Genomic DNA, 15416 nt, shown 5'->3' with positions numbered 1-15416 from the left:
CTGCTCCTGCTGCTTGAACTGCTCCTGCTGCTGCCGCTTCGTGAGGACCAATTGCCTTAACAGCTCCTCCATTTTGTCCACGGGGTTGGGCTGAAAAGTGGCAGGCCGGATTGTGGTCATGCAGCTGCCGGTAGGGTATGCCTCAGTCATAATGTCCACATTCTCCACCAAGCTGTAAGGTGGCGTTGTTCACACCGTGCAGTAACTGAGGCAGTGACCCAAGCAAGTCCAACATGAGCAGCTTTTATTCAGCAAAACTCACAGGTAAACAGAAAGTCCTCCGATTCGCAGCCGGGTTAACACAAGTCCATAACAACGATTGCCGGGGGCAACAGCCACACCGGGCCGCTCAGAGCCTGACGGGTGCAGAGCCTTCCCAGGCGTGGGTTCAGCTACTCACAGGCCCACCGAGCTTTCCGACTATGCTCCTAGCAGGTCCCAACACTGAACACCACTAACCCTTAGTGCAGGGTTTTTAAAGGACCTGTGGGAGGAGGCCGCCCCACTGCCTTCTTGTAGCCTCCTCCAAGAAATGAAAGCCCTGTAAAGCCAGTAAAAACTTAATCTGCCTTAGCCAGATAGCCTGACCAGGTCAATGCTCACCTTCATTCCTGCATTGCAGCCGCAGCTGTGTCTGTGACTGCAATGCACTCCAATGGGTTTAATAGATCTCTGTACACATTCTGGGGGATACATAACGTTCCTCGTATACGATCCCAGTCACTGCCTCACAACACGTTGAGCATCTTATGTGCTGAAATTTCTGCACCAATTCTGTATCTCTTGGCAGGAAAAGCAATCTCAAAAACATTGTGTTTTTGCTGCGATTTTACCACGTTTTTTTTTTGCCTGCATTTTTTCAGTGTATTCAATGGGTGAAAAACGCAGGCAAAAAAGCACATAGAATTGACATGCTGAAGATTATTTTCTACACCAAATCTGCAAGTCAAAAATACTTGTGTGCATGACACTTCAGGTTTCTCATTCACTTTGCATGCATCAGGTTTTGCTAGCAAATCTGCATGGCAAATCTGCACTAAATCTGCAACATGTACACACAGCCTAAGTGATACAATTAACATTAACATGACAGAATTTTAATTAATATGTTAATATTGAGCAGAATTAATTTCAGCTTTTTGGTTCGGCTGTCCACAACAGTCATGGTCTCTCATGTGGCCCCTCGGGAAAATTAATTGCCAATCCCTAGACTAGATAGTCTCAACATAAGCTAAATTTGTCACAGTGGCTCTCAATGAATTAAAATGTAATACATTTTTAGAAACTTTTATTTAATTTTAGGCCTTTTCACTTTGCTTTGTTTATGCAGATAATTTGTACCAAAATTTGGTACGTGTTGTCAAATTTTAACCCTTTTCCACCAAACCACACTGTTGAGTTAGTGTCTAAAATACCTAATAAATGTGGTCCATGACATGTATGACAGTTTTTTGGGTTCAAACTGAGATAGTATATTGTATAGTTCTATTTTTTAGATTTGAGAAAATGCAAATATTTAAAATGTGCTCCCTTCATCACAGCATAAAGTTTTCCTGCCTAAGGTAAATAAGCAAACTGTAAATTCTGTCAGAAGTAATCACTTCAAAAAAGGCTAACTTGGACAAACTTGGCTCAAGTTACTCCGTCTAAACAGCAGAAGAACCCGGAGCTTCACCCTTTTACCATTATACAGACACCTAGACATACTGTGGCACTCCATGTTGCGTCCACGGAGTGGCTGCTGAGCAGAGAAGCAAGCCTGCAGCAAAGATTGTCAAACAAAGACAGGTCAATATCAAGAGGGAGGGACAAAAACAAATACAGAAACAGCAGCTAATACCAAAGTCAGAGGGGAATTTAGGGTCAGATTCCAGGAGGTTAGTCAAGAGCTGAGCCAGACATGCCAGTATCAGGAGAGAAATCAGATAAAACAAAGTTAGTACAATGCTGGGTCAGTAACAGGATATCCACAGGAATAGCAAAAGAGATGCCTAAAGTAACTTAGCTCAATTTCTGGCAACTATCAGCACAATGCTGGGAGTTTAAGTAGGGGTGGTACTGCCCCATTGGCCACAGCAGGAAGTTGATTATACCTGCTGTGCTGCTGGACAGAAAACACACCCATAGCCTGGCTACATGGCACCATAGGTTTCAGCCACTCTAATTCCTGGCTAGACAGCATCTTTACATCCTAGAGATATTGCCCATAACGTCTCCTCTACCACCAACGCTTGGCAACACAGGGAAGTGGTGCTGGAACAGTTCTAGGTAGAGATGTGACAGAAACATTACAAAGAACAAGCAATACATTAATCCAAACCAATAGCCGGGATAAAGTATAAAGTAAAGCATGAATCAAGGAAAAAATATATATACAGTACAGACCAAAAGTTTGGACACACCTTCTCATTTAAAGATTTTTCTGTATTTTCTTGACTATGGAAATTGTACATTCACACTGAAGGCATCAAAACTATGAATTAACACATGTGGAATAATATACTTAACAAAAAAGTGTGAAACAACTGAAAATATGTCTTATATTCTAGGTTCCTCAAAGTAGCCACCTTTTGCTTTGATGACTGCTTTGCACACTCTTGGCATTCTCTTGATGAGCTTCAAGAGGTAGTCACCGGAAATCGTCTTCCAACAATCTTGAAGGAGTTCCCAGAGATGCTTAGCACTTGTTGGCCCTTTTGCCTTCACTCTGCGGTCCAGCTCACCCTAAACCATCTCGATTGGGTTCAGGTCATCTGGCGTAGCACCCCATCACTCTCCTTCTTGGTCAAATAGTCCTTACACAGCCTGGAGGTGTGTTTGGGGTCATTGCCCTGTTGAAAAATAAATGATGGTCCTACTAAACGCAAAGCGGAAGGAATAGCATGCCGCTGCAAGATGCTGTGGTAGCCATGCTGGTTCAGTATGCCTTCAATTTTGAATAAATCCCCAACAGTGTCACCAGCAAAGCACCCCCACACCATCACACCTCCTCCTCCATGCTTCACGGTGGGAACCAGGCATGTAGAGTCCATCTGTTCACCTTTTCTGCATCGCACAAAGACACGGTGGTTGGAATCAAAGATCTCAAATTTGGACTCATCAGACCAAAGCACAGATTTCCACTGGTCTAATGTCCATTCCTTGTGTTCTTTAGCCAAAACAAGTCTCTTCTGCTTGTTGCCTGTCCTTAGCAGTGGTTTCCTAGCAGCTATTTTACCATGAAGGCCTGCTGCACAAAGTCTCCTCTTAACAGTTGTTGAAGAGATGTGTCTGCTGCTAGAACTCTGTGTGGCATTGACCTGGTCTCTAATCTGAGCTGCTGTTAACCTACGATTTCTGAGGCTGGTGACTCGGATAAACTTATCCTCAGAAGCAGAGGTGACTCTTGGTCTTCCTTTCCTGGGGCAGTCCTCATGTGAGCCAGTTTCTTTGTAGCGCTTGATGGTTTTTGCAACTGCACTTGGGGACACTTTCAAAGTTTTCCCAATTTTTCAGACTGACTGACCTTCATTTCTTAAAGTAATGATGGCCACTCGTTTTTCTTTACTTAGCTGCTTTTTTCTTGCTATAACACAAATTCTAACAGTCTATTCAGTAGGACTATCAGCTGTGTCTCCACCAGACTTCTGCACAACACAACTGATGGTCCCAACCCCATTTATAAGGCAAGAAATCCCACTTATTAAATCTGACAGGGCACACCTGTGAAGTGAAAACCATTTCCGGTGACTACCTCTTGAAGCTCATCAAGAGAATGCCAAGAGTGTGCACAGCAGTCATCAAAGCAAAAGGTGGCTTCTTTGAAGAACCTAGAATATAAGACATATTTTCAGTTGTTTCACACTTTTTTGTTAAGTATATAATTCCACATGTGTTAATTCATAGTTTTGATGCCTTCAGTGTGAATGTACAATTTTCATAGTCATGAAAATACAGAAAAATCTTTAAATGAGAAGGTGTATCCAAACTTTTGGTCTGTACTGTATATGAATTTATACTTGGGTAGGTCCATAGCGTATCATCTTAGTGCTCAGGAAATATTGCTTTGGTCCATGTCCTTCTATTTAAAGAGGGAACTCTAAGGATTACATAAAATGAATCCAAAGATACCAACTGATTTGGTATAATGTATAATAATTATATTAATTTGCCATCATGGCATCTACTAAATGAACTTTAAAGGGGAAGATACCAAAGGTCTGAGAATGATCAGTTTAACTGCAGGATTTAAAGAATTGTGATGTTTTATACCAGGGGTGCGGAAACTTTGGTCCGCAGGCCATTTATCGCCCACAGTGTAATTTCCTCCGGCACCTGTGCAGAGTCTCAGGAACCACAGAGGTGGGGATGGCGGCACCATTTTGCTAGCCCTTTAATACTTACTTACACTGTGAGCATGCGCAGACAGCGAGTGCAACGAAGGACATTCTTTGCAGACATAGTGCCCGCTGCGCTCCTGTCCTGTTCAGGCAGCAGTTGCAGTGTCTCCTACTATGTGATGTATATGCACCAGCCCCCAGTGTCTCTTATGTGTGATGTATATGCACCAGCCCCAGTGTCTCCTATGTGTGATGTATATGCACTAGCCCCAGTGTGTCCGATGTGATGTTTATGCTGAAGCCCAAGTGTCTCTTATGTGAGATGAATTTCCCACTGTGAGGAGACATGCAGTGTAATACATATCTGTGTTCGGTACAACTTACTGATGTGATCAGTTCTTTACAAAACTTATCACAAAATCTCGACTGCGCTCCAGACTGACGCAAATCTGGAAAGCAGTTGTGAGTAATATCATCATCACTACCACCTAAGATTACATGCCTCATCAAAGAGAAGCAATTCCAGTCATCACACGGGTGAGCTAATTGACCAAATATTGAAGGCAATTTTCAAGTTGATGATTTTATACAGCCCACTACTAATGTTATAAATATCCAAATGGCTCTTGGCAGAAAAAAAAGTTCACTACCCCTGCTTCATAGGAAGGCCTGAAAAAATGGCCAAACAAAGTCAATGCAAGCGTAAAGTTTACTATACTTGCACTCGATAGGGCCACTATCTTCTAACATCTACAACTTGACATACCAGAAGATATGAAATTGTACACAGAAGATAACACATACTTTATTTTTAATGTTAGTATCATTTAAAGTTTAACTACATTTTCATTTTTGTCACCCATTATTGAGCGCAGCATGGAAAGTTATGAAAGTTTGCAATTCACTTCATTAGGCAGTCTGGTTTCTTTCCTGTTCAATAATATGATGAAAGTCGCCTCCAAACCCCCAGCTTTCTCCAGAATTTTCTATTGCTTTGCATAATCCAGACTCCATGTGTGTGAAATTGAAGTAAAGACTCAATCTGCAATAGGAGGCAGCACCTCAGGAGCTGTTTGCTCCTGAGCGAGTTAATACCCTGATGTGTAATCTCTGACAGTTTGGCTATTTAGCTCACTAGGTCTTGCATTCCGAAACCACATGTGAGGCAGTGAGGAGAGTTATATGCGAGGGACGGTATGTATCCCCCAGGATGTGCATAGAAGCATATTGAACCCGCTGGAGTGCATTGCAATCACATACCTAACTGTGGTTGCAGTGCAAAATAAAAGTAAGTTTGGACTTGGTCAGGCTATTTGACCAAGTTGGATTCAAGAAAACCCAGCATGGGCTTTTATTTTTGGAGTAAACTACAGGATAGCAGTGGGGCGGTTCACTCCCTGCAGCCCACGTCTTGCATTTGCCACAATTTTCATTTAAATACCTGCAGCAAAGGTTTGGGTGTGTCAATTTTTGGTTTGCAAGCTGCAGAGCAGGAGGTTCTGTGCTATAGAAGTGTGCTATAGAGGCCGGTGTGAAGTGAACACAGAGCCCCAGGAAGGCAAAGTTTCTGACACTCCTTGGAGTGATACGGCGGTGCAATCGCCCACGGAAACGGTGTTTTGTTTGTACGGCCTATTGTGGACAACCTGGCTGCAATCCAGAGAATAAAGCTGCCTTCACTGTGTGAGTTTTTTTGCACAATATAAACTTTAATTTGGACATTCTTGGGTCACTGCCTGTTAATTCGCACTGTGTGAACACCACCGCACTACAATATGGTGGAGATTGTGGGCAGTGTGAACTGAGGCATGCCCCAAAAGCTGCATGTCTGTGATCAAGCCTGCAAAGCAATAGTTCAGGCCTGCTGACAACATGGTGGAGTTACTAAAGCAGTTGGTACTCACCCAGCAGCAGCAACAGCAGCTGCAACAGCAACACAATCAGCAACAGCAGCACAATCAGTAGCAGCAGCTACTGTATCAACAGCAGCAGAAAACTAACGAACTGATTTTGCAGCAGATTACGGCCCTGAGAGAGACGCCCCCAACACTGCCCCCGATTTGTTCTGAGGCCCGGGACAAAGTCAGGTCAGCACTGAGGAAGATGAGTCCTGAGGACAACATGGAAGCTTTCCTCACGGTGTTTGAACGCACAGAGGAGCGAGAGAGCTTGCCAATTGCTCAGTGGGCTGAGGTGGTGGCTCCGTTCCTGATGGGACATGTCCAGAAGGCGTACTTTGACCTCCCCCGGGAGGATGCCCTGAACTACAGGAAGCTGAAAGGTGAGATCCTTGCTCGACTGGAGGTTAAAACTTATGTGCGGGCACAAAGTGTGTACCAGTGGTCCTTTGCGGAGTCCCGACCCGCTAGGTCTCAGGCATATGACTTGTTACAATTAGTCAAAAAGTGGCTCCAGCCTGAGACCTTGAGCCCAACCCAAATGGTGGTAAGGGTAGTGGTTGACTGGTTGGTGTGAACTCTGGGGCAAGGGGACCCGGGTAATCTAGACCAGGTGTTTAGCCTGATTGAGTGGTGTACAACCGCCCAGGACTTTGTATGGGACTCTGCCCCACTGTGGGTAGCACGCCTGCCCCTGCATGCCCAGGAGCCTGTAAGGGGGTCACGTCCCTCTGTGGAGACAGTCGGAACCAAGCCCATACTGAGGGGGTATCCCGGAGAGAGAGTGGTAGGAGACCAGTTTCCCCTTAAACTGTCTCAAGTACTAGTGGTGCCACTGCTATCAGGTACTGGCGATGCCAAGGGCCAGGACATATGGCTGCCAACTGCCCCCTGACTGTTGAACCCATGAACTGCGGGTTTAACAGTAGTTTGTCTATGTATGCTTGGACCATCTACACCGCGGTGAACCCCATCTGTGCCAGGAGTGCATCAATGGACATCGAGCGGAAGCTCTCTTGGATTCAGGGAGCCTAGTCATCCTCGCCATGGGTCATTGATCTCTGGGTTGGAACCCATTGGGAGGGAAGGTCGGGATCATATGCATACATGGTGAACTTTGTGAGTATCCGACGGCTGAGGTTACCTTTTCCTCTCCGTGCGGAGAGATTAAACATTTGGTCGGAGTGGTAAAGACTCTTCCTTATGGGACTGTGCTGGGAAGAGACTTACTGCTGTTTTGGGCCTTGTGGGAAAGTAAGATTAACCCTCCCAGAATAAAGATGTGTCCGGGTGCGGAACCCGAAGGTCCCAAGTCAGCAATACCTGCCCTAGGGGTCGCCAACCTAGGGACAGAGTGTAACCCTGATAGGTTTCCCCTAGAGGTATTGGCAGGAGAGGTTGAGAAAACCCCGTCAATCCCAGAGCTGGAAGTGTCCCCTGGTACTTTTGGGACAGCTCAGCTCCAAGATCCAACTCTAGCCCGGGCACGAGAAAGGGTGGTAGAAATAAATGGGGTGTCTCAGCAACCAGGTTCGAAGCGGTTTTCCCACGCAAGGCTGTCAATCAGGATTTATTATATAGAGTTGGTAAAATCCGGGATGAAGTAGTGGAACAGCTGGTAGTATCCCCGTCGGGCGGTGCTATAGATGTCTCACACACACATGCTGGGTGGACACCTAGGGGTGAAAAAAACACAAGAAAGTATTTTACAGCGGTTCTTTTGGCCCGGGATTTATGCTGAGGTGCAGAGGCATTGTGAATCGTGTCCTGAGTGTCAACTTACCACACCCACTGCAAATTTCTGGAGTTCATTGGTACCTCTACCCATTATAGAGGTACCTTTTGAGCGGATTGCGATAGATCTGGTGGGGCCTATAGTAAAATCTGCCCGTGGCCAACAACATATTTTGGTCATAGTAGATTATGCCATCCATTACCCAGAGACAATACTACTTCGCCACACTTCGGCAAAACGTATCGCCCGCAAGCTGTTTGCCATGTTCTGCCGCCTTGGGCTACCAAAGGAGATCCTTACAGATCAGGGGACTCCTTTTATGTCCAAGGTGACAAGGGAGCTATGTAAGTTGCTCCGGATTAAACAGTTGCGCACATCGGTGCACCATCCACAGACCGATGGGTTGGTGGAGAGATTTAATAAGACACTTAAATCTATGCTCAAAAAAGTGGTCTCCAAGGATGGGAGGGATTGGGACATGTTACTGCCCTATTTGATGTTCGCTGTCCGTGAGGTACCACAGACTTCCACCGGGTTCTCACCCTTTGAGCTATCATATGGCGGGCATCCTAGGGGGTTGTTGGACGTAGCCAAGAAGATGTGGGAACGGGAGCCAATTCCGCATAAGAGTGTAATTGAGCATGTTGCAAGCATGCAGTATCGGATCACGGCGTTCATGCCTATAGTAACAGAGCATCTAATGGATGCCCAGGCAGCGCAGTTGCATGTATAATAAAAAAGCCACGGTCAGGTCCTCTAAAGAAGGGGATCGGGTGTTAGTGCTAGTGCCCAGAGCAGAGAGTAAACTCATGGCCAAGTGGCAAGGGCCATATGAAGTACCGGAAAAGGTGGGGGAGGTGAATTACAAAGTGTACCAGCCCGGAAAGAGAAAACTGGAACAATTGTATCATGTGAACCTGCTAAAAGCCTGGAAAGACTGGGAATGTTTGGTTACGGATGCGACTCCGGTCGTACCATCTGGGAACCCTCTGACACCGGCCAGAGACGAGGCCGGGGGAGAGGTAAAGATAAGCGACACTCTCACTAAACAGCAGCGAAGGGAGGCTTGGAATTTGGTGCAGCAGAATACGGACGTATGCTCAGAACTGCCAGGCCGGACCTCTGTGATCCGACATGACATTGTCACCGAGCCTCGGGTGAGGGTATGAATGAAACAGTACCGTGAACCAGAAGCAAGGAGGCAAGCCATCGCGGCTAAAGTAAAACAGATGCTCAAACTAGGAGTCATCGAGGAATCCAGGAATGGGTGGGATAGCCCCATTGTGCTGGTTCCGAAGCCGGATGGGTCGTTACGGTTTTGTAACAACTTCAGAAAATTGAATGAGGTATCAAAATTTGACCTTTTTCCAATGCCCTGGGTGAACAAGCTGATTGAGAGACTGGGGCAGGCCCAGTACTTCACCACGCTCGATCTGACCAAGGGTTACTGGCAGGTGCCTTTGACAGAAGCGGCGAAGGAAAAAAACGCCTTTATAACACTGGAGGGTCTCTATCACTATGTCATCTTGCTTTTTGGGTTACATGGGGCCCCGGCTACATCCAGAGGCTGATGGACATAGTGTTGGAGCCCCATCAGAAGTATGTGTCCACATATTTGGATGATATTATCATCTTTTTTTTTTTTTTTTTTTTTTTAACTCTTTTGAAAAATTCCACAGGATAATGGTTACAAACAAATACTGTCATATTATAAGGTCAGAATAATCCAAACATTAACCTTTCTCCGTTCAATACCGTTTACATCACATTCTCAATAATTAGAGTTAACAGTTAAAGAAAAACAAACAAACAAACAAGTTGAAACATAAGTTTCATTATGGAGCACTGCACTCTTTACTAAACCAGGCCACTTCCTTATCAGAATTCAGTACACTTATCAGTTATGGTTGTAACAAAGGTACACTCTTATAATCTATATATATCATATATCATTTTGCATGTGTTTGAAGGGGCATATATCAGGACTCATAACGCGAGATTAACGAGGTCATGGCATCAAGGGATAGGTATGTTAAGGGCGAGTCACTCTAACTTTCCCATATCCTTTGGAACTTCTGGGGACATCGTCAAGGCGTGGGTAAATGCAAAAGTAAAGAGAAATCCAGTTCCACGAACAGTGAATGTTTTATTCTCAAGAAATGCCTCAAGGACATACAGATTCAGCGGTACAGCCTTCAAAGCACACGTCAACGCGTTTTAGGTGTCTGCGCACCCTTAATTAATGCAGCAATGCGCTGTATATTCAAAAACTTTTCTTAATCATCATAAATTTTCAGCACTATGTGCTACAGTAGCTCTTCTGTGGGAACCAATGACCCTTTTGCTGGTTCTCCATTAATCCTTCCTTGCAGCACTTCTACTAGTATTAGTCTATTTTTACCAGGAAACAAAACCTGCTGTTTTGGAGATACTTGGACCTAGTCTTCTAGCCATCACAATTTGGTCCTTGTCAAAGTTGCTTTGATCCTTATGCATGTTGGTTTTCCTGCTTCCAACACATCAAGAACTGACTGTTCACTTTTTGCTTAATTTATTCCCACGCCTTGATATTTACTATTAAGAGATAATCAGAGCTATTCCATATGTTATTCCTTTCACCTGTCAACGGATACACGCACACATGCAAAAAAGCATAGGAAAATGTTTAGGGTATTTGCACATCATCCGTAGAGGCAGTGCTTTGAAAGCAGTATACTTTATGCTGCATCCAGAGCTGCATGCAGGTGAATCTGCATGTATTAATTGAACCATGCGGATTCACCTCAATCAATACATTGCACTGATCTAATTTCTCTTGTGTAGACTAGCGACTCCGCAAGAGAAATTGACATGGTCTGGAAAGAAATGCCGCATGTCCGTGTCTATGGGTGATCCGCAGGTGCACGGAGACGCATAGTGGGCATGGGATTTCTTGAAATTTCTTGAAATCCCATCCACTTTGCTTTCATGTAGAACGCTGTGGTTTGCATGCAGCGCATGTGCGCTGCATCCAATCTGCAGCGTTTCCAGACCGTGTGCACATACCCTTATACTTTCACCATGTAAGTCCTCTTCTAATAAACTGTACAAAGGGGATAGTCAGGGATTTTCAGTTACCACAGTCATATAAAGCATGTTCAACATGTTCAACAGCACATTTCTGTTAGGGTATGTGCACATGGTATATTTAAGACTCTGACGGAAATGACAAGTTTTTAATGGCAAAGCCACATCAGGAAAAAAGCAGGCGTTTTTACCTAAAGCGGCTTTGCTATCGCCGACATCTGTGCTTTCAAGTATATAGAGTGGGTGGCTTCCAATGGAAGCCGCCAAACAATGAACATGTTACGTCTTTTAAGGGCTTCAAGGTTTCTGAACCCTAAAGTGGTTAAATAAGTGACATAAGATGGAACATGTGCACAGCAATGTCATTGTGACATTGCTGTGCACTATGTTTATTTTTTGCAGAACTTTCACACACACCTTTAATTGGAATAGTTTGTATCAAGTTTTATATTAAACATTTTTAAAGATTTGTTTTTTAATTTCCATGTCACTTTTTATTTAAAATAAAAAAAAAACTGAAACGTTTTGGTTATATTTTTAGTCTCATAATGTCGAGACACTTCCTCTGTTCAGCAGAGATTACTTTTCAGAAGTTATTTCATTATTATCACAGGCAGGATTAGAATGAAAGGTACCCTTGCACAATGACCTCTGCAAATGTTAAAGAGCATGCCCAGGACACACTCCACTACAAGTCAATAAACATCTCCTGTCCTTTGGCTGCTGGAATGCATGGCTTTGAATTCTGTTAACAGTAGATCAGTCATGATAGCTGTCCCTATAATTATGTACATGCATACTGGAATTTAAAAATGGAAAATTAAAACAAATTAGAATTCACTTGGTTTTAATTAATGAAAAAACTAATACATTAAATTTCCTTTAACAGCAAGAGTGTGTATCAGATGCCCTTTATGCTGACTTCATACTGCGCAGGGCAATGCAATCTTTACCAATAAATCCATCAGCTTTATCCTTTTCTTGGGTACACTGCATTTGTCCAGTTTCTCAGGAAACACTTAAGTAATATATATTTGAGAAGACAAACATCAATGGCAAGCACTTAGCAAAGCACAGTGAAGATACTCTCATGGGAATATGATACTGTACTGAACAAAATGTACCTGCTCATCTTCTCATTTAGCCATGTTACAATGTTGTAATCTTACAATTTATGCAGCAATGGAAATGATGCAATCCCCAAATATTTCTAGATTTGAAAGTAACACTTTTATACCTGTATTAATACTGCATTGCAAATATATTTAAATGCAGACAGAAACATACATGTAAAAACATAAATATGTATATATACATAAAAGGCATATCACGCAGAAGTGTCTCAATTGATGCAGTTGGTGAGGGTGTAATGATCTTATATTTATGGATATGGTTATCATAATCGGCTTTCACCTTGAAAGCAACCTCTGAGGCTTGCCATTTGAAGAATCTGTCTCTGTTTACACCTGCTATGTCAGCTTCCTTTATTGTTAAGGAGCTGTTAAGGCAGCAATCAGCTGCCTGCAGAATGTCTCAAACTGCTCAAGCAATTGCTAATTAGAAGGGAATGTTTACTTTACATCTTGCTCCTATTTTATATGTGACACGCCATGAAACTGCCTAATTAAATCTGCCATACCCTTTCATCTACAGCAATTTCTTCAAAACACACACATCTTGTCATATGCAGCCAGTGCCACCCACAATAATTTATTTTCTAATTTACTTGTTTGTTTTGGCAGAAGGCAAATTAACCACAACCCTTATGAACTTTTGCCATCATGTAATTCATTCCAATGATCTACTATGTGCCCAAAATATTCCAATTATGCAAGTAATCAACACTCCAAGAACAGCTGCCCAACACTGTGATGCTTGTAGATGCATGTACACACTGTTAATAAATTGTGCTGCTCTTTATATGCTGCAGCATTTGATTTCAGCACTATTTTAGTGGTTAAAAAAAAGTTTGCTCGCTAGAAATCCAGAAAGAGAGCCTGTGTGCTATGGCAGTGTGCTTTCTCTTTCAAGTGACAGATGACTGTGCTAGCCCAGTGCCTTTTATTTCCTCAGTCCTCACTAATGATAAATCCCTCCAGTTTTCTAAAACAAGTAATGAAAAATGAGCTCTTACCAAACATGAAGGGATCCTTACAGCCTGTGATATGATGTATCCAGCTTCTGAAAGCCTTAAAGATGTTAACAATCCTCCCTTTGAATGTCTTGCTGTGTGAGCACACATGCATAACACAACAGAGAGGACTTATATAAATAGGACAGCCAGTACTGACAGAGTCTGCATATTGCTTGGCTGCTCTCAGTTCAGTGACATGCGCTTACAGCACTACTCTACTTCTGAATGGAAAGGCTGCAAATATCTCTCCAGCAAAACATACACAAAGCTGTCACGTTTTAAGACATGCTGGATATCCTCCAGGGATTAAAATAGCATGCATGGACCAGATAATGATTTATTTTTTGCATCAACAGGATTATATCTTTAGGAATGAGATTTACATTTTTTTAACCCCTTTACCCCCGAAGGTGGTATGTACGTTAATGACCAGGCTAATTTTTACAATTTTGACCACTGTCACTTTATGAGGTAATAACTCTGGAACGCTTCAACGGATCCCCCTGATTCTGAGATTGCTTTTTCGTGACATATTGTACTTCATGATAGTGGTAAAATTTCTTTGATATGACTTGTGTTTATTTGTAAAAAAATTGTAAATTTGGCAAAAATTTTGAAAATTTCACAATTTTCAAAATTTGATTTTTCACGCCATGTCACAAAAAATAGTTAATAAATAACATTTCCCACATGTCTACATTACACCAGCACAATTTTGGAACCAAATTTTTTTGGGGTTAGGAAGTTATAAGGGTTAAGTTGACCAACGATTTCTCATTTTTCCAACAAAATTTACAAAACCATTTTTTTTACGGACCACATCACATTTGAAGCGACTTTGAGGGGCCTTTATGACACAAAAATACAAAAAACTGACACCATTCTAAAAACTTCACCCCTTAGGCTATGTGCCCACGATGCAGAAATGAAGCAGAAAATTTCTGCAGCATTTCTGCATCTCCCTGGCAGAAAAAACGCATGCAGATTGTACATGCGTTTTTCCTGCCAAATACATGCGGATCCACATGCGGAGTCACATGCATTTCCGCATGCAGATTGACAAGCGCTTTCCAAGCAATTTTAGCATCACTTGGAAAGTGCTTGACAACTAGGTCACACTGTATAAATCCATGCAAACAGCATGGATTTATACAGTGTGAACCGTAAAAATAAAATAAAATAAAGCTATACTCACCCCCGATGCCCCGGCGTGACTGCAGCGCTGCTTCCTGGCTTGTTCCTGGATGCCGGCATATCGCCAGACAGAGCGGTGAAGGGCCTGCGGTCACATGACTGTGATGTCACCGCAGGTCCTTCAGCGATGCCGGCATGCAGAGAAGCCTTCGGAAAGGTGAGTATAAACTTTATTTTTTATTTTATTCTTTTTTTACAGGTACAATGGTACCCAGGTCTGGATGAGAGTCTTCTCTCCTCCAGAACTGGGTACCATCCGCACATAGAGACGCATATAGAATCCGCTTGACAAATGTACAGACGCGCATTCTATGCGTCTCAATGCAAGTCAATGGCGGCCATTCCACTGCGCTTCCTCAAAATTAAATGACATGCTGCGGATCTTTGTACGCAGCATAAACGCTGCGGAAAAATCCGCAGCATGTGCATAGAACATGCGGAATCCCCTTGGGATCATGGGGTGCGGATTACCTAGCGTTTCACAAGCGTTTACGCTGCGGGAATTCCGCAGCATAAACGCTTGAAAAACGCTACGTGGGCACCCAGCCTCAACGTGCTCAAAACCACATTCAAGAAGTTTATTAACCCTTCAGGTGCTTCACACGAATTTTTGGAATGTGGAAGAAAAAAAATGAACATTTATTTTTTTTTCACAAAAATGTAACCAATGTTTGGGCGCACGGCAGGGTTCGGAAGTGAAGGAGCGCCATTTGACTTTTTGAATGTAAAATTTGCTTGAATACTTAGCGGACGCAATGTCGCGTTTGGGGAGCCCCTGATGTGCCTAAACAGTGGAAATCCCCCACAAGTGACACCATTTTGGAAACTAGACCCCTTAGGGAACGTATGTAGATGTGTAGTGAACACCTTGAACCCTCAGGTTCTTCACAGAAGTTTATAACATTCAGCTGTAAAAATAAAATTTTCACATTTTTCCAACAAAAATGTTTTTAAGCCCCCAATTTTGCATTTTAATAAGGGTAAAAGGAGAAATTGCACCATGCAATTTGTTGTGCAATTTCTCCTGAGTAAGCCGATACCCCATATGTGGGAGAAAACCACTGTTTGGG

At 43.2% G+C, this 15416-nt stretch overlaps 1 protein-coding gene across 5 annotated transcripts in view; it reads right to left on the bottom strand.

The window, feature by feature from the left end:
* The window catches only part of AFF3 (ALF transcription elongation factor 3), a 563963-nt gene that overhangs the window by 466832 nt on the left and 81715 nt on the right, over nucleotides 1–15416 (bottom strand). Inside the window, exon 1 of one of the 5 annotated variants that reach the window (XM_073664862.1) lies at nucleotides 13153–13373. The exons of 3 other annotated variants lie outside the window; for them this stretch is intronic. In XM_073664862.1, the coding sequence (XP_073520963.1) occupies nucleotides 13153–13260 (108 nt within the window). In that variant the 5' untranslated portion in view covers nucleotides 13261–13373. Of the gene's footprint in view, nucleotides 1–13152; nucleotides 13374–15416 lie in introns of those variants that run through there. One more of the 5 variants, XM_073664863.1, reaches the window with a different exon arrangement.

This window comes from Phyllobates terribilis, unplaced genomic scaffold, assembly GCF_046119375.1.
Source record: "Phyllobates terribilis strain yellow unplaced genomic scaffold, ASM4611937v1 Scaffold_2__4_contigs__length_985480577, whole genome shotgun sequence".
Taxonomy (NCBI): Eukaryota; Metazoa; Chordata; class Amphibia; order Anura; family Dendrobatidae; genus Phyllobates; species Phyllobates terribilis.
The sequence above is the reverse complement of the archived record's forward strand: the minus strand, read 5'-3'. Positions and strand labels throughout refer to the sequence as shown.